At 43.8% G+C, this 25183-nt stretch overlaps 1 protein-coding gene across 7 annotated transcripts in view; it reads left to right on the forward strand.

The window, feature by feature from the left end:
• CACNA1E (calcium voltage-gated channel subunit alpha1 E) overlaps positions 1–25183 on the forward strand; it is a 1192401-nt gene that overhangs the window by 1151757 nt on the left and 15461 nt on the right. For 4 of the 7 annotated variants that reach the window (XM_073643289.1, XM_073643292.1, XM_073643290.1 and 1 more), the window contains 6 exons: positions 200–296; positions 2918–3023; positions 4305–4412; positions 14380–14480; positions 16596–16702; positions 16793–16892. In XM_073643289.1, the coding sequence (XP_073499390.1) occupies positions 200–296; positions 2918–3023; positions 4305–4412; positions 14380–14480; positions 16596–16702; positions 16793–16892 (619 nt within the window). Of the gene's footprint in view, positions 1–199; positions 297–2917; positions 3024–4304; positions 4413–14379; positions 14481–16595; positions 16703–16792; positions 16893–25183 lie in introns of those variants that run through there. The other 3 variants (XM_073643291.1, XM_073643293.1, XM_073643295.1) reach the window with 2 other exon arrangements.

A 25183-nucleotide genomic window follows, 5' to 3' on the forward strand; every position in this document is an offset into this window, starting at 1 on the left:
CTCCGTCTTCTCTTCTGTTTCCCTCTTTCTTTTCTGTTTTCTATTGTTTTTTTTATGTATGTTTGTATTTTTCTTTTCTTGTTGGTTTGGTTTTTGCTTCCCTGGATATGCCACGCTTTTCTCTGTTCCTTCATTGCTTGCTCCATTGTTCTCACTTCACTCCCTTCCTCCTTCTCTGGCTCCTCCTGTCCATAACCAGTGGCCGTATCCATTATAATGAGATGTATGACATGCTGACGCTCATGTCACCACCATTGGGCCTTGGAAAGAGATGTCCTAATAAAGTGGCTTATAAGGTAGAAGTCACCCTATTACAATCTAAGAATAAGGTTCTGGCGTAAGAAAAAGTGTTGGATAAAATGCCCCTGAATTATCCTTTTTTTTCTAGTATTCCTTACTTTTCACTCGAAGTTGTGGTCCTAGCACCCCTTTCATTGCAGTAAGGGTCCTTGAAGCCCCTTGCAGAAAATTCACTTCAGAATTTTTGACAAAATCACCATAAATTTGCAGCAAAATCTACATTTGTTTAAACTTTTTATCCTCTTAATATATTGCAGTCATCATATTATATAGCACTGTGTACTTACAATTGCTCATTTTGCCTTTCCACCCAGTTAATTATTCTCTTTTCCATTAGGTCTATGACATCACATGATTAAAAACAGACTAGCTGAAATCTTCTAAGCTTTATGGAGAATCAGAAAGTCTCTTTTCCCTGCATGAGTAATCCCCCACCTCCTTCTTCAACTCCTGACCCAGCTGGTCAGCTCCTTCTCCCTGCCAGGAACTTTGCAGTGATGTAGAATTGTAGTTCTAATGATGACTCATGCAGAGAAAACAGACTTCCTGTTTCTACATAGAGCTTAGAAGGATTCAGCTAGTCTGTTTTAATCATGTGATGTCATAAACCTAAGAGAAGAATTAACTGGGTAGAAAGGCAAACTGAGCGATTATAAGTACACAGTGCTGTATAATATGATGACTGGAATATATTGAGAGGATAAAAACTTTGAGGGGCGGAGTGCTTCTTTGAATGCATTGAAATGGCCAAGTCCGCATGAAACCACCTAAAAGAATTTCCATGCTGATGATTTGAAAATCTGCATTGTATGTCAGTTTACCTGCAAAAATTTCTGCAACATGTAGATGAGATTTGTTAAGTTTTATCTACATTCCTTTTACTGCCACTGGACAAATGTGCAGCAAATATGCTACATGTGCAAACCCCTGATGATGGCAAAATCCCAAGGTCACAAGAAAGCTTTAGTGGTCATCAACTAAAAGTAACACAAATAATAAAGGACTCATGAATTTGTACATTCTTTAAAATTCTTACAAAAAAAATCTTAGCTTACTATATAGGTGACTTAATATAGAAGCTGACCCTTCACCACAACCCTTGGATAAACTGATGAATATTCATAAATGTGCATCTTATTATAAACATAATTTATAGGGTTTTTCTAAGGTCAAGTTAATTTTAAAAATCCCTCAAAATATCAAAAATCTCACCAAAAGATCTCACCAGATAAGCTGTTATTAAAGTGAAAGGGATTTTCCCACGAACAAAAGTTGATTTTAATCACTAGATTTTGGAATAATAATAACTTCCAGAATTAGATTTGTTTAAATAAAATGGCTGTAAACGATGGACTTTTTAATGTATTTCGGGTGGAAGCTGTCCCATTTGAGGTATGTTGGACGGTCAATTGGTTTCCGATACACCTCAAACACAGAATCATTTGCAATCCTCTGCTGTAATGTCTGTATACTCTTTTGCTTTCCCACATGCCCAGGAGATGTGGTATGATCAGACCGTGTACGGTCAGACACAGCCATTACACGGGGGAACATTTATAAGATTATCTCAGCACAGGAACATTTTATTTAAACACATCCAATTCTGGAAGTTATTATTATTCCAAGATGTATTGATTAAAATCAACCTTTGTTGTTGGGAAAAACCCTTTAAATAGGAATCTTCCTGTTAGTACTGAGTTCAGATTGTTTGACTTTCCGCTTAGTCTAATGAGTTCAGTGTCAGTAATTAAACAGTAAAGTAAGAGTAGGAAATTGTAGAGTCATAACCAATAACAAAATATATATAAAAAAACAACAGCCTAAAACTATGAACCTATTTATATAAAACGTGGTATAAGGTGCTCTTCGTCAAAGGTCTCCAATCTGTGACTCTCCACTTCTTCCAAAACAACGAGCCCGGCTCTCTCGTCTGGATTTTCCTAAAATCCCAAGAGTCTAGGTGTTGTTTTTCAAAGTTCAAAAGCCACATGTTAAAGACATCCTATCTACACCATGAGATCCAATATCATAAGTTTAAAATCAAGGAGACATCTTGACTCTACTGTGATCCAAGAAAGCCAAGGCCATGTCTATTTTCCACAAGACTCCTTTTGCTTTGGGCGGTCCAACCACTTTTATATCTTCAAAAACATGGATTGTTAATAGCATATTTTAAGCATTGCCACCATTATATTTATATTACGATAGTTGCTCCTTAAATATATGTGTTAATAAAGTCTTACATGTCTTCTTTGTAGACTTCATGTTTGCAAGCCCATAATTGTGTTGATAGGGAAATGATACTTTAAATTGCTGGTTCTGGACAGTTAAACCTTTGCCTTGTCTTTGTGCTGTCCAGCAATATTGACACCCCCTGCCTTCAACTATTTGGGTATGACTTATAGACAGGTTAGAATATGCATGTTCCTCCTGATATTTGACCCTTCTTAGTTACACAGGTGTAGGGTGGAGCTGGGGATACGGAGGGAAGTTTGGAGAGTGATGTCTTCATCCTTGTTTTGTGTATGGTGTAGTGATTATGTGCCTATGTGTGCTTGTCTGCTTTGGGTCCCCTTGTCGATATCCCATATCTTGGGCGCCCGGTGTTTTTGTACAGAGATTGGTCCTGATGAATATGCCGGTAACCGAGGATATGACGGTTCATTTCACATCCACGCTCATGGCTTTAATCCGGACGGCACTGGATGTAAAAATAGCTAAAGGTAAGAAGTGGGAAAAAAAGGGGAATTTTCTGTGATCCTGCAGCCTGTAGCCATGGCTATACATAGGTTTACATGAGAGCTGTAGACAAGAAACAGTAGAATATTTTAAATCAAGACTATTTTAAAGTTGCATCATTTCTTTATCTTAGATGGGTGCATTTTTTTTTGGAAAATCTGATTTAAAGTAGATCATTACAGATTTAGATAAAGTGAATCCATGCTTGAGCCAAATAACTGTATTAATTTACATACAAGGTTTGTTATGGAAATACCGCTTAACATATACAGCCTCTTAAAGGAGAAGATTAGACTGTGTGTGCTCAGCAATATGCCAAGCTTTAAGTTCACGTCTAAAGCTAGGGCCGTAAGAAGAATTTGGTCACACAATATCAAGCCTCAACATCAGGCCTCAGAATCTGAGCAAATTGTCTCATCAGGGAGGAAGAGGACTTGAACTCTCGTTCCACCTATTGGAAGTAGCAATCTTAAAAGTCAATATTGACTGCTTAACAAGCCTTGCCACATGACCTAGGATAAAAGCCTAAACCAAGAATCTCAATTTGCAGATATGTGTTTCAGGATGTTGCCCCTGCTCAGTGCAAAGCATGAGATCTGATTTGGCTTTATGAGAGGCCTCTGACTGAGGTCTAAGGGGTAACTTTTCTCCTTATGGAAAGTGACATGCCTGACATGCCAGGGTAGGGAGGCTTATAGGTTGTGCAATGCTCCTCTGGGAAATTAAATATCCAAGTTGTCTCTTCAGGGAGAAAAAATACAATCTTCCTCCTTGAAGAGACAATTTGCATATTTCATTTCCCAGAGATGCATTGCACGGCTATAAGCCTACATACTGGCCTCCTCATCCGGCATATCACTCTCCATAAGGAGAAACATTACCCCAAAATATTTGTGCAATTTGTCTGCAACTTTCTGTCACATGACAGTTATTTTTTATAGTTACATCTCAACTCTAAAACAAAGTTTCAGCCAGGTCACAAGTACAGTACACCACAGTTGCACCCAACTTATGATCTGCTCTAGGATGGTAAAATCATGCATAATTTGTAACCTGTAACCGGCAGGATAGGATTCTTTGGTGACGAGTTGTGTTACATTCCAGCAAAGCAGCCGCACTCACAATTATTAGATGTAATGTTACAATGCAACATTGCGACCCAGCCCTAGCCCAAGTTGGCATTAGTTTGAGGGACTTTGTTTACTTAAAAATCTGGTAACAATGTTGGTATTCATTGTTGATTGCTCTCGCTCATGTTCTTCCAGGTGGAGCTGATAGACAACAACTGGACTCAGAGTTGCAGCAGGAAATTTTGGCAATCTGGCCAAATCTATCTCAAAAGACGCTGGATCTTCTTGTACCTATGCCAAGATGTGAGAGTTTTAAAAAAAAATGTAACATGATATTGCATGTATCACCTGCAGAACTTAAAAGGGTTGTCAAGAACTTACATATTGATGACCACATAAGTATGAGATCAATGGAGTATAACACCTGGCCCTCCCACCGATCAGCTAATATCTGTCCCGGCATCGTCTGGATGAAAGTAATGTATGGGGCTGAACACCGCAGCTCCGGACAATGTATAGTGAGTGCTGCGAAGCACTGGAATTTATATAATGGGAGATGAACTGCAGTACTAAGCATTGACCACTAAACAGTGTATGGATCAATGGTGTTTCCCTCCCTACATTGCTTACATCCAGCCACTCCCGGAGCAGATACTAGCTGATCTTTTGGGGTGCCAGGTGTTGGACCACCACTGATCTCATGTGTAAGTCCCGGACATCCCTTTTAATACTGTGTTCATAACCATACTAGCATAGCCATAGAGGAAAGAAAGACTGTGTTTCATCTAATGGTCTGATTTGTTTAATTTGGATAAAGGCTTGCCTGTAACATAGGAAGACAATAGTATTATAAGAGGCATATGGTACAGATATTGCATTTGGGCAAAGATTCTAAAAGTAGGGTCTTTGCCATCTTTTAAGTAATAGGTGTTGTTGGAGCCTAGTCCAGGTCAAGATATTGCTATTTGGAGTAACTAGTGGAAAGTCCAGACATGCATTGGTTTCAATGCACTTACATTTGTAATAATGTAGCAAGAAAATGAATTAAGGAAGATCATATGGGAACATAACTGATGAAAGGGTTTTCCAAATTTCTAAAGCGTTATAACTTATGCCTTCAGACTAATATATGTATTTTGGGCTATAGACATTTGAAATGCTTATGTGGTTTTGGCACTTTTACATTACTTGTAAAATGAAACAAGAAAAGACATAGTGTGAATATGTAGGCAGCTAAAGGAAAGTTCTTCCTTGCTGGACAACATGGGCTCTTATTTGAATTTCATGTTTTTTGACTTTTTGTAACATGGCGCGGGGCGGTAGCCATGGGTGAGGTACTAGTCTTCCACGCCCTGGCGTGCTACATGAAGATGGGGGTCCTGGCTGGGTGTGTGGGCTTTGTCTACGTGGGCGCTACACTCTTGCAGGCCACATGATACCCATGACTTTGGCTTGTCAGGACCGGATGTTGAACCTTTCAGTGAGGGGGACCACCAGTCAACAAGAAATAGTCTTTTATTTACCATTAACTTGGTGGAGATTGTGTACAATAGATAGCGGGTGCATAACTTCACGAACGTCTCCTTTACAACATGGAGCATCTTCACAGATGGTCTCTCTGCGTCCTCCAGGCTTACTTGCTTCTATCCCTATGTTCCTTTGCCTTCATCACAATCCAGCACTATACTACAGTCTAGTAAGTAAGAGTCCTGTACTTCAACCTGTGGTTCCGCATCCTATTTTCCCTTAGGGGCACTAGTTTGCCACTATGGCCGCTATTCAACTTATTTGCTTGCTGACACCATGGAACTCATACTCTTTGTCTCAAGTTCCCTGTTCCGTCCTGGCCCGTTACCTCTTTGTCTGGCAAACTCAGGGCTGTACTGCCAGGTATCCTGTCTCAGGACCCATTTCCCGTGCATCACTCTGTCTCTGCTCTGGATCACACTATCCAATGCCTTGATCTCCGCTCACATCAGGGACATCCACGTCACGTGGCTCTGCTGACTAGTAAGACCTTAGGTCTGCTTCTGTTGCATATTAGGCCTTATCTGTCTTCCTGACAGAAAACTGTCTCTTCACTGTAGCCCCTCCCACTCTGGGCTAGTCCCAGCTATTAACTCTAACTCTCCCTACTGTCTGGCAGAAGACAACACTGTCACCAAAAATGTATGCCACATTACACATTACATATTACACATTAAAATACACTGCATGTGTCTTCAAAGGGGAATGTGGACAGTATGTCCATCTCCTTATAATTTCATTGGCCATTCATCCTGCTTCTTTGGCTATCCGTGCACGAAAATGAAATGGAAGTCGAGACTAAACCAAAACAGCTTCCAAAAAAACATACTTTCCAACTCTCCTTGAATATCTAGGAGGCTCCTGTAAAAAGAGGAGACCTCACAAACTGCTAGGAGAGGTAGCAAATCTTCTGAAGACCTCAAATGTCCCTCGAAACCTCCTTGAAAGCAATGCTTCTGGAAGGTCTCTTGAGCATGATGCCACAATTAGAGCCCCAGTATCCAATCATCATTCAATAGATGGAAAATTGGACATGAAGGGGGTGTAGAGAGACATGGCCTGTTAGAGAGTGTGGCTCTGCAATGAAATTATATACGGTATCTCTTTTAGTTGACAAGTAACCAACCCATTGATGCACTTTGATATTGCAAAGGGCATTATTAAGAACCTAGAGACCCCATTTATGAGTAAGTGAAAAACCGCTCCTACTGATCCTAACCATGAAGGGGATGAACATATATTTGACATTACAGTAAAAGCCTCTTCATTGTTGATGAAAATGGAATTGTAAGCTTTATCAGCTTCCCCGGCTATGTCTAATTCTATGCGCTGTGATTTGAAGCGCAGCATGTTATAATTCAGTGTGAAATTAGTCGAGGCTCTCTGCACCTTCACTTGTTTGCCTGCTGTGTCAGACTGACAGCAAGATATGTGAAAAATCACTTAAGAAGCATAGAACCTGATAAGTTTGCTGTTCGAGCCAGAATGTCGCTGTTGTAATAAGTCATTAAAATAACAATTCATAAAGGAATCTAATTTATGTAGAACCCAGCTTTGAATAGGAAATAAAGTACCAATTTGTGAACAAACGATATTGAGCTTTCGGTGGAACAAGCCAAGAATCTGATAGGACTGATGTCCCAATTTACCTAAGTATTTTAGGTTTAAGATTTTAAAGGAGCAGTTACCCTTTAAAGGGAATCTGTCAGCAGATTTTGCTATGTAATCTGAGGGCAGCATTAGGTAGGGGCTGAGATATTAATTTCGGCGATGTGTCCCTTATTAGGCTGTGTTCTCTGTGAGTGTTTTATCAGCAGGAGATTATTACTACAGGACTACAGTTCACGTGCATCCTGGTCCAACCACAACCCCACCACTGATTGGCAGCTACAATAAAAACTCTGATTCTATCACATCTCAGTAAGAGTCTCTTTCTTACGTCATACTGCTCTCAGATGAGGTAGCAAAAACCTGGTGATAAGATTCCCTTTAAGTATATAAAGTGTATACTGAACATATAAAGCATAGACAATGAGAACAATATAATCATTCACAGTTACATTCTGTAGGTGAATGATTCTGCTGGTCTCTAGGCGCAGATATATTTCTGATCTTTCTGTTCTTCATTCCATTGAAAAAGTCTACAGTCAACTTCTCACCAGCCTGAAATGGCTCCTCAAAGACCAGCATCTACAACACAGCTATTTCTTTGCTACTATTTTTTCAGTTCTCTAATTTACCTCCATTTAAAAATCACACTCGGCCACTCTCCCAAAACACCTTTTAGGGCGCAGTCAGACGGACATATAACACGGACGACGATTGCATCACAATGCTCGGCTCTCAGGACCTGAGCGTGATAGCTACATAGAAAAACATGCTGTCACACTCAGGTCAGTAGAGCTGCCGGCCAGTCCGAGCAATGCGATGCAATCGTCGTCCGTGTTATATGGCCGTCTGACTGCGCCCTTAGGCCACAGCCCCACTATCAATATTTGTTCAGTATTTGGTCAATATTTTTTCTCAGGAGTGGGAGCCAAAACCAGGTGAGGAACAATCAGAGAAAAGGTATAATAGAAACAAGTCACCAATTCTGCATTTATCACCCACTCCTGGTTTTGACTCCCACTCCTGAGAAAAAATACTGACCGAATACTGACCTAAGGGTATGTGCACACGATGCAGAAATGAAGCAGAAAATTTCTGCATCATTTCTGCATCTCCCTGGCAGAAAAAACGCATGCAGATTGTGCATGCGTTTTTCCTGCGGAATACATGCAGATTCACATGCGTTTCCACATGCGTTTCCGCATGTGGATTGACAAGCGCTTTCCAGGCGATTTTAGCATCACCTGGAAAGTGCTTGACAACTAGGTCACACTATATAAATCCATGCAACCGGCATATATAGTGTGACCCGAGAGAGTGGTAAAAATAAAAAATAAATCTATACTTTACCCTCTGATTCCCCGCGCTGTCCTGCTCAATCCGTTCTCCCTCGCCGGCAACTTTGAATTGAAAGACCTGCCAACGTCAGCGTCACGTGACCCGTCACATGACTCTGACGTCAGCGCAGGTCCTTCAACTCACTGCAAAGTGCCGGGAACCAAGCAGGAGCGCTGCGCGGGCCGCCATAAGGTAAGTATACATTTATTTTTTATTTATTTTTTTACAGCTTTTTTAATGGTACCTGGGTGTGGATGAGACTCTCCTCTCCTCCACACCCGGGTACCATCCGCACATTAGAACGCGCCAATAGCGCAAGTACAAATGCAGTCTTGCGGAATTGGCGCGTTCTAATGCAAGTCAATGGCGGCGAAAACGCTGCGTTTACGCAAAATTAATTGACATGCTGCGGATTTTTGAGCGCAGCGTTTACGCTGCGGAAAAATCCGCATCATGGGCACAGCACATGCGGATTTCAATTGGGGAACATTGCTGCCCTTCTACCATGCGTTTTTAATGCGTTTCCGCGGCGTTTACGCAACTGAAAAAACGCCGCGGAAACGCATTAAAAACGCATCGTGTGAACTCAGCCAGTGGGGCCGTGGCCTTAGGCTGAGTCCTGAAAAAAGTGAAGACCTCCTGGACTTCTAGAAGAGTTGGTAAATCTCCTGGGAACATGCTTAATCCAGCTACGGCCCCTGCAGAGAGTAAGGCTGTGCCCACAATGCGTTTTTCAAGCGTTTACGCTGTGGAATTTCCGCAGAGTAAACACTTGGGAAACGTTTGGTAAACCTTCCCCCATGGTCTCCAATGCAATTCCGCACTTTCAATGCTCATGCTGCGGATTTTTCTGCAGCGTTTATGCTGCGCTCAAAAATCCGCAGCATGTCCATTAATTTTGCGGAAGCGCTGCATTTTCACCGCCATTGACTTGCATTAGAACGCGCCAATTCCGCAAGACTGCATCTGTACTTGCGTAATTGGCACGTTCTAATGTGCGGATGGTAACCGGGTGTGGAGGACAGGAGACTCTCCTCCACACCCAGGTACCATTACAAGCTGTAAAAAAATGAATAAAATAAAAAATAAAGATTATATTCACCTTCAGACGGCCCCCGGACTCCTTCCCTGTGCTTGCGGGCAGATCACGGTGGACTGAAGGACCTGCGCTGACTTCATAGTCATGTGACGGCAGGTCTTTCAGTACAGCGTACCGCGAGCTGCCGGCAGCCAGCACAGGAGCGCAGCAAGACTCGGGGGCCATCAGAAGGTAAGTATAGGTTTATTTTTTTATTTTTAACCATTCTCTCGGTCACACTAAATAAATTCATGCCTTTTGCATGGATTTATATAGTGTGACCTAGTTGTCAAGCACTTTCCAAGTGATGCTAAAATCGCTTGGAAAGCGCTTGACACCCGCATGCGGAAATGCATGTGAAGAACGCTTCATTTCCGCATGTCCCTGGCATGAAAAACGCCAGGAAGATGCAGAAATGCTCAGGAAAAAATCCTGAGCATTTCTGCATCGTGGGCACATAGCCTAACTCTTCAAGAAGGTCTATTGTCGTGAAATACTGGCAGCTTAACCCCTTCGCACAATGGAAAATTTTCATTTTTGCACTTATTTTTTTCCTTCTTCCAAGAACCATAAAACCGTTTTAATTTTTTCTGTCGGCCTAGTGATATCAGGTCTTTTTTGTAGTTGTAGTTCTGAAAGTCACTTTACTAAATAATGTACTGAAAAATGGGTGAAAAACTCCCAGTGCAGTGAAATTTTATTTTTTTTTTTAAGTGTTCTTTGCGCTGTAAAAATGATCTGGCAAAATAATTTTTTATTTCTGTATTATGATGACGGCAATACCAAACTTGCATAATTTTTTTTATTTTAATGGTGAACAATATGCAGAAATTTTTTTAAAAAAATAATTGATTTGTTTCGCCATTTTCTAAAACCATTTTTATTTTTCTGTGGCTGGACCTATGTGAAGGATTGCTTGTTTATGTTTTTATGATGTTTTTCTTAATACCAATTTGTTGGAATCTATTGGAGATACAATGTTTTGATCACATTTTTATTTTACATTTTTTGCATTCCGATGTGGCAACAGAAAAGTCACATTTATGGTGTTTTGAATTTTTTCTCTCTTTACGAAATTCACTATATGGGTTAATTAACTTTATATTGTGATAGAGCAGACATGCTTATTTTATATATTTTTTTTAATGGTCGTAAAGGAAGGTGATTTGAATTTTTACATTTTTAATGATTTGAATATTTTTTTTTTATTTTATTAGTCCCTATAGGGGAAGTTAACCTGCAATTGTTTGATTTATATACTGCAATGTTAATGTATTCTAGTATATAGAGAACAAGGTGTTTGTGGTGTTCTCTTATGAAACCCATTCTCTGGCTTGGCTTGACAGGAGGACTAAGATAGATGTCCTAAGACTCCGACTGCCATATCAACCCATCAGCACTCTATAGTTATGTCACAAGGGACTGATGGGAGTTGATGTATGCGTCATTTAAATTTCGCTGTCAGATATTGACAGATGCATTTAAATTGTTAAACAGCAGCAATCAGACCTAGCTCTGGATGCTGCTGTTACAGACAGATGCACAACTTGTATCTGCAGGGCAAAGTGCGGGCTCAGCTCCTGATTCTGCTCCATGCATTGGGACCTGACGTGAGATTATTAGGTCTTTTATCCAGAAGGGGTTAAAGGGAATGTAGATTTCTTACTGGCTATTAATAAATATATATACAGTACAGACCAAAAGTTTGGACACACCTTCTCATTTAAAGATTTTTCTGTATTTTCATGACTATGAAAATTGTACATTCACACTGAAGGCATCAAAACTATGAATTAACACATATGGAATTATATACTTAGCAAAAAAAGTGTGAAACAACTGAAAATATGTCTTATATTCTAGGTTCTTCAAAGTAGCCACCTTTTGCTTTGATGCTTTGATGACTGCTTTGCACACTCTTGGCATTCTCTTGATGAGCTTCAAGAGGTAGTCACCGGAAATGGTCTTCCAACAATCTTGAAGGAGTTCTCAGAGATGCTTAGCACTTATTGGCCCTTTTGCCTTCATTCGGCGGTCCAGCTCACCCAAAACCATCTCGATTGGGTTCAGGTCTGGTGATTCTGGAGGCCAGGTCATCTGGCGTAGCACCCCATCACTCTTCTCCTTGGTCAAATAGCCCTTACACAGCCTGGAGGTGTGTTTGGGGTCATTGTCCTGTTGAAAAATAAATGATGGTCCAACTAAACGCAAACCGGATGGAATAGCATGCGGCTGCAAGATGCTGTGGTAGCCATGCTGGTTCAGTATACCTTCAATATTGAATAAATCCCCAACAGTGTCACCAGCAAAGCACCCCCATCACACCTCCTCCTCCATGCTTCACGGTGGGAACCAGGCATGTAGAGTCCATCCGTTCACCTTTTCTGCGTCGCATAAAGACACGGAGGTTGGAACCAAAGATCTCAAATTTGGACTCATCAGACCAAAGCACAGATTTACACTGGTCTAATGTCCATTCCTTGTGTTCTTTAGCCCAAACAAGTCTCTTCTGCTTGTTGCCTGTCCTTAGCAGTGGTTTCCTAGCAGCTATTTTACCATGAAGGCCTGCTGCACAAAGTCTCCTCTTAACAGTTGTTGTAGAGATGTGTCTACTGCTAGAACTCTGTGTGGCATTGACCTGGTCTCTAATCTGAGCTGCTGTTAACCTGCGATTTCTGAGGCTGGTGACTCGGATAAACTTATCCTCAGAAGCAGAGGTGACTCTTGGTCTTCCTTTCCTGGAGCGGTCCTCATGTGAGCCAGTTTCTTTGTAGCGCATGATGGTTTTTGTAACTGCACTTGGGGACACTTTCAAAGTTTTCCCAATTTTTCGGAATGACTGACCTTCATTTCTTAAAGTAATGATGGCCATTGGTTTTTCTTTACTTAGCTGCTTTTTTCTTGCCATAATACAAATTCTAACAGTTTATTCAGTAGGACTATCAGCTGTGTATCCACCAGACTTCTGCACAACACAACTGATTGTCCCAACCCCATTTATAAGGCAAGAAATCCCACTTATTAAACCTGACAGGGCACACCTGTGAAGTGAAAACCATTTCCGGTGACTACCTCTTGAAGCTCATCAAGAGAATGCCAAGAGTGTGCAAAGCAGTCATCAAAGCAAAAGGTGGCTACTTTGAAGAACCTAGAATATAAGACATATTTTCAGTTGTTTCACACTTTTTTGTTAAGTATATAATTCCACATGCGTTAATTCATAATTTTGATGCCTTCAGTGTGAATGTACAATTTTCATAGTCATGAAAATACAGAAAAATCTTTAAATGAGAAGGTGTGTCCAAACCTTTGGTCTGTACTGTATATATATGTATATATATATATATATATATATATATATATATATATATATATATATATATATATATATATATCTTCTATTCTATGTTGTCTTAATTGTCCATTTTTTTCTGTAAATTATAATATATATAATAATATAATAATTATTATGGGGATCTCTAGAGAACAGGAAGTGTAATTTGGCTTTATGGGCAAAGTGGAAATTGTAATATTTAGGTATATTTTTATTACCTATATTGTGATAAGAAAAATAGAAAAAAAACAACAGAAATAAAAAAAATGTTTAAATGAAAAACATATTTTTTCTGATGATATTGATGGGAATGTATAATCAGAAAATGATATATTAGTTAAATCAGTTATTTTTGTTAAGTATATAGTGATATAAAAATAGAAAAAAACAGCAGAAATAAAAAAAAAATGTTTAAATAAAAAAACATATTTTTTTCTGATGATATATTTATTCCCTTTGAAGTGAATGTACAATCAGAAAATGATATATTGTTTAAATCGTTTTTTTGTTCCATTTTTTAACTCATCATTTTTTTTCCTATCACAATTTTTATTAAAAATAAAAATAGAAATCTTGCAATTTTCACACTGGCCACTGGGGCTATTTGAGACTGCTTTTACAGAAGTCTTTTCGGAAGCCTCGTTATCATCACAGGCAAGATTACAATCACAGCTAATAACCCTATGAACAGCTAATAATATATTACGATCTTAAAAAATATATATATATATTACAAACTAAAATTAGTAATCTTTCAGTTTTAACAATGGCCTCTGGAGCTATTTTAGACTCTAATTTCCTGTCCTTTCAAGAAAAGTTTACAAGAGTTTCCTTATCAGTGGCAGGATTACAATGTCAGGTAACATCTGTACAGTATACACAGCTGGTAACACAGGATGCAGAAATCAAAGTAACGGCCCCCGCTCCCCCTCCCTTCACAAAAACCTTTGCACATGCGCATTAGAAGCCTCAATGCAAAATATAGGGTTAGTCAGTCTATTGTAGCTAATGGACCTGGAATTTCCTGAAACGACAGGAAGTTTGAGTTTAGAATATCCCTAGTGGTCAGTGTGAAAATAGCAAGATTTAATTGTTTTTTATACAGATCGTGATATGAACAATAAAATAAAAATTCTATTTTTTTTTTTTTTTAAATACAAACCTGATTTCAAAAGTAGGATATTTTCTGATGATACATTACCCTTAAAGTTATGAATAAATAGCTTATGTATAATGTCTCTTCAAGTGCAATTTATTTTGGAGGACTTGTATGAACCATCTACATCTTGTACAATGTAACCTACTACACATACAACCATGTTACCAACACCATTAATATGACTTTGCATCTGTCAATGACAACTTTTGAACTATTTTCCTCCCAGCTACTGACCTGACTGTGGGCAAGATTTATGCTGCTATGATGATCATGGACTATTATAAGCAGAGTAAAGCAAAGAAACAGAGACAACAGCTGGAGGAACAGGTGAGACATATCACAAGCTGGCAAAGTCTCTGGATGACCCGCGAGTCTTCTGCATGAGAGCAGGAATAAAAAATGTGTGCGGAGACTTGACAAAATTATGTCTGTTCATCGACAATATAAAAAATGTAAAACTGTAATTTCGATGGTGTCTTCTTGAAAACAAAATATGTTTTACTTAAAAGACTGTACATTATTAGTTGAAATCCAGAGGAACATAGTGATGTCATGCTAGGCATGAAGAAGTGGAATTATGAGGTTTGGAATATATTGGGGCAATTGGGAACCCAAAATATTTAAGTTGAGCAAAAACATATACCAATTAGATTCAGCTTCTCTAAGTCAGCGATGTGTCCACCTTAAACCTTACTTGAATTGCCTTAAGTTCTACAACTTATCATGACGTCAGTTCAATGAAGAGTTGTGCCATCTAGTAAAAAACAATGTAGAACTGCAAGATGGTCAACTCCTTGAGAAAGAGTGTTTTGCGTAGGATTTCAGTCGAGAAAGCGTTGGACTAAGTGAAGCCAATGGTGGATCCAGAAGCTGGACAGCTAGATAGACAGAGGTAAGGAGTTCTCGACCTCCTGCGATGCACCGAACACCTAATTTGAATAATAATTTAAAGATTGTTTTCTTGAAAAGTAGCCCACTGATTTTAGATCTACAGGTATTCTTCTTCTCTGGTCAAATTGCCTAAATAGAGATGTGTTTACTTCATAATGTACTTTTGCCCTGACAGACCCCTGTTAACTACTTCCAGACTTCCAGATCATCTGTAGACTTATAACGTCCAAGCGTTTCTTATAGTGCTTTATTATGACCTTCTAAAATGTCATTGCAGAGTAAACAGCTACACGATATTGTGCCGCTGCAGGGAGCCGGATATCAGACACAGACGGATTTCCCATAGAGAAGGCAGGGATGGTTTATTACCAACTCTGCCTTCCTGAACAAGTATTGTATACAGTTGTGCTCAAAAGTTCACATACCCCGGCAGAATTTTTCCTTTCTTGGCCTTGTTTCAGAGAATATGAATGATAGCAAAAAAACTTTTTCTCCACTCATGGTTATTGATTGGGTGAAGCTATTTATTGTCAAACTTCTATGTTTTCTCTTTTTAAATCTGCGCATGGGACGTACTTGGACGTTCCAACATGACAACGATCCAAAACACAAGGCCAAGTCGACCTGTCATTGGCTACAGCAGAACAAATTGAAGGTTCTGTAGTGACCATCTCAGTCTCCTGACCTCAATATCATTGAGCCATTCTGGGGAGATCTCAAGCGCGCAGTTCGTGCTAGACAGCCCAAGAATTTACAGGAACTGGAGTCTTTTTGCCAAGAAGAATGGGCAGCTTTACCATCTGAGAAAATAAAGAACCTCATCCACAACTACCACAAAAGACTTCAAGCTGTCATTGATGTTAGAGGGGGCAATACACGGTATTAAGAACTGGGGTATGTGAACTTTTGCTCAGAGTCATTTGGATGTTTTTGGTTGTCATTAAGATTTAAAAAGAGAAAACACAGTAGTTTGACAATAAATGGCTTCACCCAACCAATAACCATGAGTGGAGAAAAGGTTTTCTTGTTATTATTCAGATTCTCTGAAACAAGGCCAAGAAAGGAAAAATTCTGCCAGGGTATGTAAACTTTTGAGCACAACAGTATATACAGTATAGGAAGTGCTAACACTGTATCCTCCTCTGGAGCCAGCAATCATCTGCCTAAAAATACACTGTAGCCTGTCTAGACCAAACAGGAAATTTGGAGACCAGTGGGGGGGTCCCCCACAGCTTTGGAGCATTATTTATTTTAATATTTTAAAGCGTTATGAAAGTGTCTTTTCTAGTGTTTGGAGAACCTACTTATCTGGGGCAACTGCTGTCTAACGATAATATAGAAATCACAGTTCGGAATAAATAGATTTTTTGTAACAGGCACTTAGTTATGGATTTGGTGCATCTTTATTAAGAAACATCATTAACTTTTGAAATGAAGCATTATTTTCGGAATATGAATAAATCTGCATTGTGAGCTTTGTTACCCTCTATAATCAGGTCTCGATGGATTACCCTTTCTGTTACTAACCTGGATATTAAACTTTCCAAACAGAAAAATGCTCCAATGTTTCAGAGAATGGAAGCGTCATCCTTACCGGAGGAAATATTATCCAACGCCAAAGCCTTGCCGTACCTCCAGCAGGACACTCTGTCAGGCCTGTGAGTCCGCAGCGTAACAGAATATTATATAGTAATAATAGACGTGGTTATGAAGGATGATTTTTTTTATAAACTGTGCTTGTCTTTCAGTGATGATTTCCCGTCACTCAGTCCATTGTCCCCTGAAGAAATTTTCCAATCACCCTGTCTGGACAGGGATGATGAAGACTTTGAAGAGCAGCTGTCTCTGGTAAACTTGGCTTTTAGAGGAGCTGGCCCATTAGCTTAGCATTTTCATTCGGTGCATTAATGTGACACATTTCAGGAACTGCTTCTTACGGCGAGGTGCAGACACTGAAAGCGTGTATTTAATAATCTTTACACACAGGCACAGAGCAAATTGTAATTCAAGATGGTATTGATCATTTCTAGTGTTGAGCAAGTATGTTCTATTAACCCTTTCGCCGAGTATGCTCGGGCCGAGCTCCGAGTATTTACAGCTGCTCGGTGATAAGGTTAAATCGCTCCCTGCTCGGTGATAAGGTTAAATCACTCCCGTGTGCATGATTTGCAGCTGTTTGAAAGCTTTATTGCATGTGAGGAATGTCTATTTCTTACACATTCCTCACATGTAATTAAGCTGTCAAACAGTTGCAAATCATGCACACGGGAGCGATTTAACCTCATCACCGAGCAGGGAGCGATTTAACCATATCACCGAGCAGCTGTAAATACTCGGAGCTCGGCCCGAGCATACTCGGACAGAACATACTCGCTCAACACTAATCATTTCCTAATATCTGTATAACAGATAAAGTTCTGTCTTTTTATATATAGTTCCAAATACCCTGTAGAGACAGAAGCCGATTCATCAGTTTGCATGAGAATAAACCTTTTGAAATGTCACTTTTTGGCATTCTTCTGGCCAGCTGGGCCAACTTTTTGTTAAAGTGAAGAGAGGTGACGTGTAGTGATGAGCGAGCACTAAAATGCTCGGGTGCTCGATGCTCGGGTCGAGCACATTGGAATACTCGGGCAACAAGCCCAATGTAAGTCTATGGGAAACTCAAGCATTTTTCTGGCGGCTCCCCCCGGCGGTCTACAGAGGGCCTAAAAATTGCCCAAATCGATGGGAACAGTGCTCAAATGACATGGGGACAGCATGGGGAAGACCCCTGGAAGCATTTCTGACTCCCTGGTCACTTCTGTCAACAACGTTGTACAAAGTTGTCAGAGGTATTACGCGACTTTTATTGGGCTCACAATGAAACATACCAAAGCAAAACCAAAATGGATTTTCCTGGGAAATATGTTAAGGAACATCCTTTCCAGGGTAATGACTTGTATATAAAGCAAAATAAATAACCAAAAACAAAAATGCTCCTCCACAGCTTGGGCTATGTTTACATGTAGCGTTTTTGATGCGTTTTTTCACTTTTCCATTGCTTTCAACCGTGACAAATGCATTTACCAGGAAATGTCATTTTAACATTTTACAACCTTATCTGGTCATTGTGGTGTGTGAGATATCATCAGACACATCGTGTTTCATTTATGAAGGAGGGACTCTGAAAGTCACAAAGCCTATTTTTATAGGGCCATCAGGCGGCCTTTACAATTCTTAAAGGTCCAGCAGTCGGCCCTCACTATTCTTAGAGAGCCATCAGCCGGCTATGTTTTATTGTTCCCATTAATATAGAGTGGGTCTCCTATACTGTTATTGCGTATGCAGTGAGTGGCAGGGCTGGCCAAAATTTGGACACACCCCAATACCACTTTGAAAATTTGGATGCTCCCCAATACTCCTTTGAAGAGACTTAGAGGAGGGCCTCCTGAAAACAATGTTCCCATTATTAGGAAGTGGGTCTCTCATTGTGTTTGCCTATGCAGTGAATGCAAAGGTTGCCAAAAATTTGGAGGCATTCCAATGCACCTTGGAAGAGACATAGAGGGCCTCATGAAAAAATGTTCCCATTATTAGGAAGTGGGTCTCTCATAGTGCTGGCCTATGCAGTGAATGCAAGGGTTGCCAAACATTTGGAGGCACTCCAATGCCCCTTGGAAGAGACGTGGAGGTCCGAGGGCCTCCTGAAAACAATGTTCCCATTATTAGGAAGTGGGTCTCCCATTGTGTTTGCCTATGCAGTGAATGCAAGGACTGCCAAAAATTGGGAGGAACTCCAATGCCCCTTGGAAGAGACGTGGAGGAGGGCCTCATAAAAAAATGTTCCCATTAGAAAAGAGTGGGCCTCCTATACTTGTAATGCCCATGCACTAAGTGTATGGGCTGACAAACATTTACCCCTGGGGGGTATACATGAACTTACTGTATACATTTTTTTTTTACAGGCATCATAAACACCCTTTAAAAAAATTATGTGGATGTTGCATCATGGACCACGGTCACCCTGGTGATATGGTGGTGGAGGATGAGGAGAAGGAGGAGGACAAGAGCAAATAGCCAAAATCAGGAAGCGTATACCCATGTCTGGGTGTGAAAAGGTGCATGGGAATACACCTCCCAAGAAAAGACACTGGATTTAAGTTTATATTACGCTGCTATCATTCAGTGGTGTTGAGAAGTCTGGCCCAATCCAGCCCTTGTTCATTTTTATAAGAGTCAGCCTGTCAGCATTTTCAGTTGACAGGCGGATGCGCTTATCAGTTATAATTCCACCAGCGGCACTAAAAACCCGCTCTAATAAAACGCTGGTGGCAGGGCAGGCCAGGACCTCCAAGGCATAGAGAGCCAGTTCATTCCACGTATCCAGCTTGGATACCCAATAATTATAAGGCACAGAGGAATCACGGAGAACGTTGGTACGGTCGGCAAGGTACTCCCTCAGCATCTTCCCAAACTTTGCACTCCTTGTGAGAGTACCCCGCGCCTCAGGGCTTGTGCGATGGGAGGGGCTGAGAAAATTCTCCCAGAACTTTGACAGTGTTCCCCTGCCTCTGCTGGATTGTAGTTGTGTCCCTCTCGCCTGTACTCCTTGGTTGTCCAACGAAGTGTGCCCTCTGCCGCCAGCGTTTTCAGATGGGAATTATTTTAATAGTTCCGCAACAAGGGCCTTCTGGTACAGCCCCATTTTTGTAGACCTGTCTGCCTCAGGAATAAGAGATATAAAGTTCTGTTTGTAGCGTGGGTCTAGAAGTGTCACTAACCAGTAATGACTGTCACCCAAAATTTTGAGAACGCGAGAGTCATGTGAAAGGCAGCGTAACATAAACTCAGCCATGCGTGCCAGACTACTAACAGGCAAGACTTCTGTGTCCTCGACAAGAGGATGACTGACCATGCTCTCCTCCTCCTCTCTGTTCTCTGGCCATCCACGCTGAACAGACGGTATGACAGCTGTGCAGGTAGTACCGTCTATAGCGCATGAAACTAGCTCCTGTTCTTCCTCCTCCTCCTCATCCTCATTGTCACGCAATCCACGTTGGGATGAGATGAGGCTGGGCTGTGTGTAATCACCCTGTATGGTTCCTTGCTCCATCTCATCATGCTCCGCCTGCAATGCATCCTGTTTGTTTGTGAGCAGAGAGCGTTTCAGAAGACAGAGAAGAGGGATGGTGACGCTAATTATGGAGTCATCGCCGCTCACCATCTTGGTGGAGTTCTCCAAGTTTTGGAGGATGGTACATATGTCTGATATCCATGTCCACTCCTGAGGTCTTATGTGTGGGGTCTGAACTGAATACCAACGGCCTTGTTGATGCTGGTACTCCACAACTGCCCTCTTCTGCTCACAAATCCTTCCCAACATCTGCAGTGTAGAGTTCCAACGTGTGGGGACATCACACACCAGTCTGTGAGCCGGAAGCTGCAAACGCTGCTGAAATACGGCAAGGGCGGCGGAAGTGTAGCGCCCCGAGGGTTCGGCCGCTACAGGGGTATTGCACCTCAACCAGAGGTGTGGTATTCCACTCCCGGGTAAGGATGGAGTATGGACCAGGGCTCAGTTATCTGCACACATATACACTGCTCATTTCTGGGGGACAGCTCTACGGTGCTCCCATTAGTATGCAGGCACGACCGACTATGTCCCTGGCTGGAGTGGGGAGGGGGGGGACCCTAGTGATGTGGGAGCAGATAGGGGTTGGTTCCTGGGCATAGGAAGGAGCTCATTGGTTGCAGGTCACCTGGGCTCAGACAGAGAGTAGTGAGGAGAGAAGTGCAGTCTGTGAGGAGGAAGTGAGAGTGGAGGAGGAGGGGAGCAGAGGCTCCACTGGAGTTCTGCTCCAGAGCCAGGCCTAGGGACACGGGCCGGGCGGGAAGGAGAGAAGGAAAAGAACGGAACAGAAAGAGAAAGGAACCAAAGAGAAAGGCCCAGGAACACGAAGGAAGAAGGGACCCTAAGGACCCAGGAAATTACGTGTGACGGGTCAGGCAAGGAAAGGGTACCGGATCCCAAGTTGGTGGAGGCAAATAATCCTCAGCCAAGAACCGGAGGTCGTGATCATATATTGGTGCGACCCCTCACTAAACCTGCTAGGAAGGCACCATATAGGATAGCGGGAAACGGGGCCCACGTTTGCCCGCATAAATCCGCGGCAGCTGGACAGAAGTTTGGTCACTGGTGGGGCACGAGCCAGAGAAAGGACAGAAGGGGGTCCTGTACCATGCTCCTGAATTGCCTGGGAGTTGACCGAGCCCCTCACCTGGTGGACGCAGCACAGCTTGGGCAGTCACTACCTGTACAGAAGTGGCTTGGAGTATACGAACTGTGAGTAAAAGACCCTGGACTGCAATACGTTGTCTTTGTGCTTCTTACTTCGCCAGCACTAACGGTACTGGGACTCCCTGCACCACAACCCCCACCATCTACCCCTCGCTGCCCTGAGGCTACACTCCTCCCGTGGGGAGTCATTCCATTTCCTGCTGCACCCACAACACCAGCCTCAGCGGTCTGCACTGCAGCGGCAGTTAGCCCTGACCGCAATCCACGGGTGGCATAGTCGGACATTACAAAGCACATAGTAGACTACCACTGGCCTGACCACCCTGAGCCACGGACCGGGTTGCCACTACTACCCCCATCATCACGCTGAAGCCCGGTTCCGAGTGCCCCAAGGCCCAGGGGGGCGAGTCAGCTTTGGCGTAGTCGGCAGGATCGTGACCAACCCGCCACAAACGGGTATTGCGCGCCTGAAAAGAGACTGTTTCACTGTATTAAAAATGACGCCCGCCCCAGAAGAATGGACGCCATAATGTGCACGCCAAAAGACAACAGGAAGCCACCTCCCATCGTGGGCCAGGTCCCAGAATGGTGCCAAAGAAGGAGCCCACCCCCAACAGCCATGAGTGCGGCTGTGGAGATGTCCATCAAGGTGGGGGGGCTGCCCCTGAAAGTGATTGTCAGCAGACTGCCCCAAGACCACCCCCAATGGGGGCGGAAAGAGAAGAAAACTGTGGGGCCGGGTGTGGTTTGGATCAGTCTCACCGGACCACACCCGGAGATGGAGAGAGGAGCCAGCTCCAGTACTTTGGCGAGGGCCCTGCTACAGGTTGAACCACCATGCAGTTTCACGGAGCTGCTAGCACAGCTCCCCAAGGAAGACCCGGAGTCTGTGCGGGCTGCGCTGGAGGAGCTGGACCGGAGGATGGTCCGGGCGCAGCGGGACGTGATTGCTGGGTGGAAGGAAGAGATGGCCGGCGGACCATGACCCAGCAGCAGGAGGCACCGCCACCACCCAGCAGCACGCCTGTCTCCGAGGGCGGTGAGAGTGGATCGGAGGCTGAAGACGACGCCGCGGAGGAGGCCATAGCCGCGGAGGCAGGAAACGGGGGAGTCCTTAACCCGAGTCCAGGGGCCGCAACCCTGTCCCTGTCTCCCGTCACGGCACCCGAAGCCCCGGGAGCCGTAGCTGCCGCCACACCTCCCCCGCTACCAACTAGGCCCCAGGCCGTAGACGCCGCCGTCGAGCCCCGCGCCGTGCCCTTTAACCCCGGGCGCGACCGGAAGCCGACCACCACAGGCCTCGTCGCAAGGCCTAGTGCCCCCAGGCGCCGCTGCCCCGCCAGCGCCCCCTGCCTCTGCTGTGCCACCCCCGAGTGCGACTAGAAGAAGACCGCTGCAGGCCTGGTCGCAAGGCCTATGGCCCCTGGGCGCCGCTGCTGCCCGTCAGCGCCCTCTGCCTCTGCCGTACCACCCCTGGGCGCGGATTTGTTCGCCCAGCACACCGGTCCGGATGGGCTTCCTTTCATCTGGCCCCCCGGATATGTTAACCCCCGCCTACGGAGAGGCCTGTCCGCGGAGGCCGGAGTCCCACCTGAACCCCTGATACCTGCTCCGGAGCCCATGGAAGTCTCCCAACCCCAGCTTGAAGATGCCCAGTTTGAGTGGGACCCGACTGGAGAAAATCTAATGGGGTTCACCCAGGAGACACGGGCAGACGCAGCCCGCCGACGGGAGTCCTGTCGCCAACAGTTGGCGATGTTCGAGAGGGAGCAGCGGGAACGGCGTGTCCGGCAAGAGCAGCTATAGGCCCGAAGCGCAGAACAAAAGATGCGAACCCGGCGAGACCCCCGAGCCGCCCGCAGTCCCTGAGCCACCGGGACTGTCATAAAATTTCAAATGGAGCACGGCTGGGGATTCATCAGGGACCCGGACACGATCAGTGATGTGTTCGTGACCCGAAGGGACGTAGAAAGCCACCTGCCGGAGGGTCATCGTGGACGGGATTTGTATCCAGGAGATGTGGTGTCCTACACCCGACACCAGGGCGTGAAGGGGTGGTACGCCCTCCACGTCCATAGAGTAGTAGAGGAGGAGGAACAGTACTACTCAGACCCCGAGTACCAAGATGACCCGGACGGGTCTGAAGATCGTGACCATGAGGAGCAAGGCGCGGCTGGAGGGTATCGCTACCAGTGAACAGTGGCATACCATTGTATATAGTTACCCGACAGAGTACATGGGACTGTTTCAGATTTGAGTGTGGTCCCCGTTGGGACTGTTATGGGACTGTTACCTGCTAAAGTTGTCCCCTTCCCCAAGTTACCTGGCTGAGGACTGAGAACATCCTCCCCTTTTCCTTAACCTGGCTGAGGACTGAGAGCAGCCATCCCCTTTCTAAAACTGGCCGAGGACTGAGAACGGCTGCCCCTGTAAATAGTTGCGCTTCCTAAAGCGCCCCCTATTGGTTTTATAAAAAAACTGCAACATCTACCTCAAGACAGGTTTGCTGGAGTGTTGCACCTTTAAGAAGAATGAACACCTGGTCGCAAGTTGCACCGCGGCCAGTACCCAAGAATATGTTTTACTTAGAAATGTTTTATATGAAGAGTTTTATATGCTGCTATATGATAAAGAGAATGTTTTATATGACAAAAGAGTTCCGGTAGTATTAACAATGACAAAGAAAAGTGTTTCCCATAAAGGGAATTGAACAATGTCTTCCATTTTCTAATGTGAAAAGTTTTGAAAAAGTTGTGCATGTCTTGTAATCAAATGTCTTTACTCTTTTCCAGCCCGAGGACGTGCTGTGGTTTACCAGGGGGGAATGTAGCGCCCCGAGGGTTCGGCCGCTACAGGGGTATTGCACCTCAACCAGAGGTGTGGCATTCCACTCCCGGGTAAGGATGGAGTATGGACCAGGGCTCAGTTAGCTGCACACATATACACTCCTCATTTCCGGGGGACTGCTCTACGGTGCTCCCATTAGTATGCAGGCACGACTATGTCCCTGGCTGGAGTGGGGAGGGGGGGAACCCTAGTGATGTGGGAGCAGATAGGGGTTGGTTCCTGGGCATAGGAAGGAGCTCATTGGTTGCAGGTCACGTGGGCTCAGACAGAGAGGAGAGAAGTGGAGTCTGTGAGGAGGAAGTGAGAGTGGAGGAGGAGGGGAGCAGAGGCTCCGCTGGAGTTCTGCTCCAGAGCCAGGCCTAGGGACACGGGCCGGGCGGGAAGGAGAGAAGGAAAGGAACGGAACAGAAAGAGAAAGGAACCGAAGAGAAAGGCCCAGGAACACGAAGAAAGAAGGGACCCTAAGGACCCAGGAAATTACGTGTGACGGGTCAGGCAAGGAAAGGGTACCGGATCCCAAGTTGGTGGAGGCAAATAATCCTCAGCCAAGAACCGGAGGTCGTGATCATATATTGGTGCGACCCCTCACTAAACCTGCTAGGAAGGCACCATATAGGATAGCGGGAAACGGGGCCCACGTTTGCCCGCATAAATCCGCAGCAGCTGGACAGAAGTTTGGTCACTGGTGGGGCACGAGCCAGAGAAAGGACAGAAAGGGGTCCTGTACCATGCTCCTGAATTGCCTGGGAGTTGACCGAGCCCCTCACCTGGTGGACGCAGCACGGCTTGGGCAGTCACTACCTGTACAGAAGTGGCTTGGAGTATACGAACTGTGAGTAAAAGACCCTGGACTGCAACACGTTGTCTTTGTGCTTCTTACATCGCCAGCACTAACGGTACTGGGACTCCCTGCACCACAACCCCCACCATCTACCCCTCGCTGCCCTGAGGCTACACTCCTCCCGTGGGGAGTCATACCATTTCCTACTGCACCCACAACACCAGCCTCAGC

The sequence above is a fragment of the Phyllobates terribilis genome, unplaced genomic scaffold (genome assembly GCF_046119375.1).
Source record: "Phyllobates terribilis strain yellow unplaced genomic scaffold, ASM4611937v1 Scaffold_8__6_contigs__length_399053987, whole genome shotgun sequence".
In the NCBI taxonomy this organism is placed as follows: domain Eukaryota; kingdom Metazoa; phylum Chordata; class Amphibia; order Anura; family Dendrobatidae; genus Phyllobates; species Phyllobates terribilis.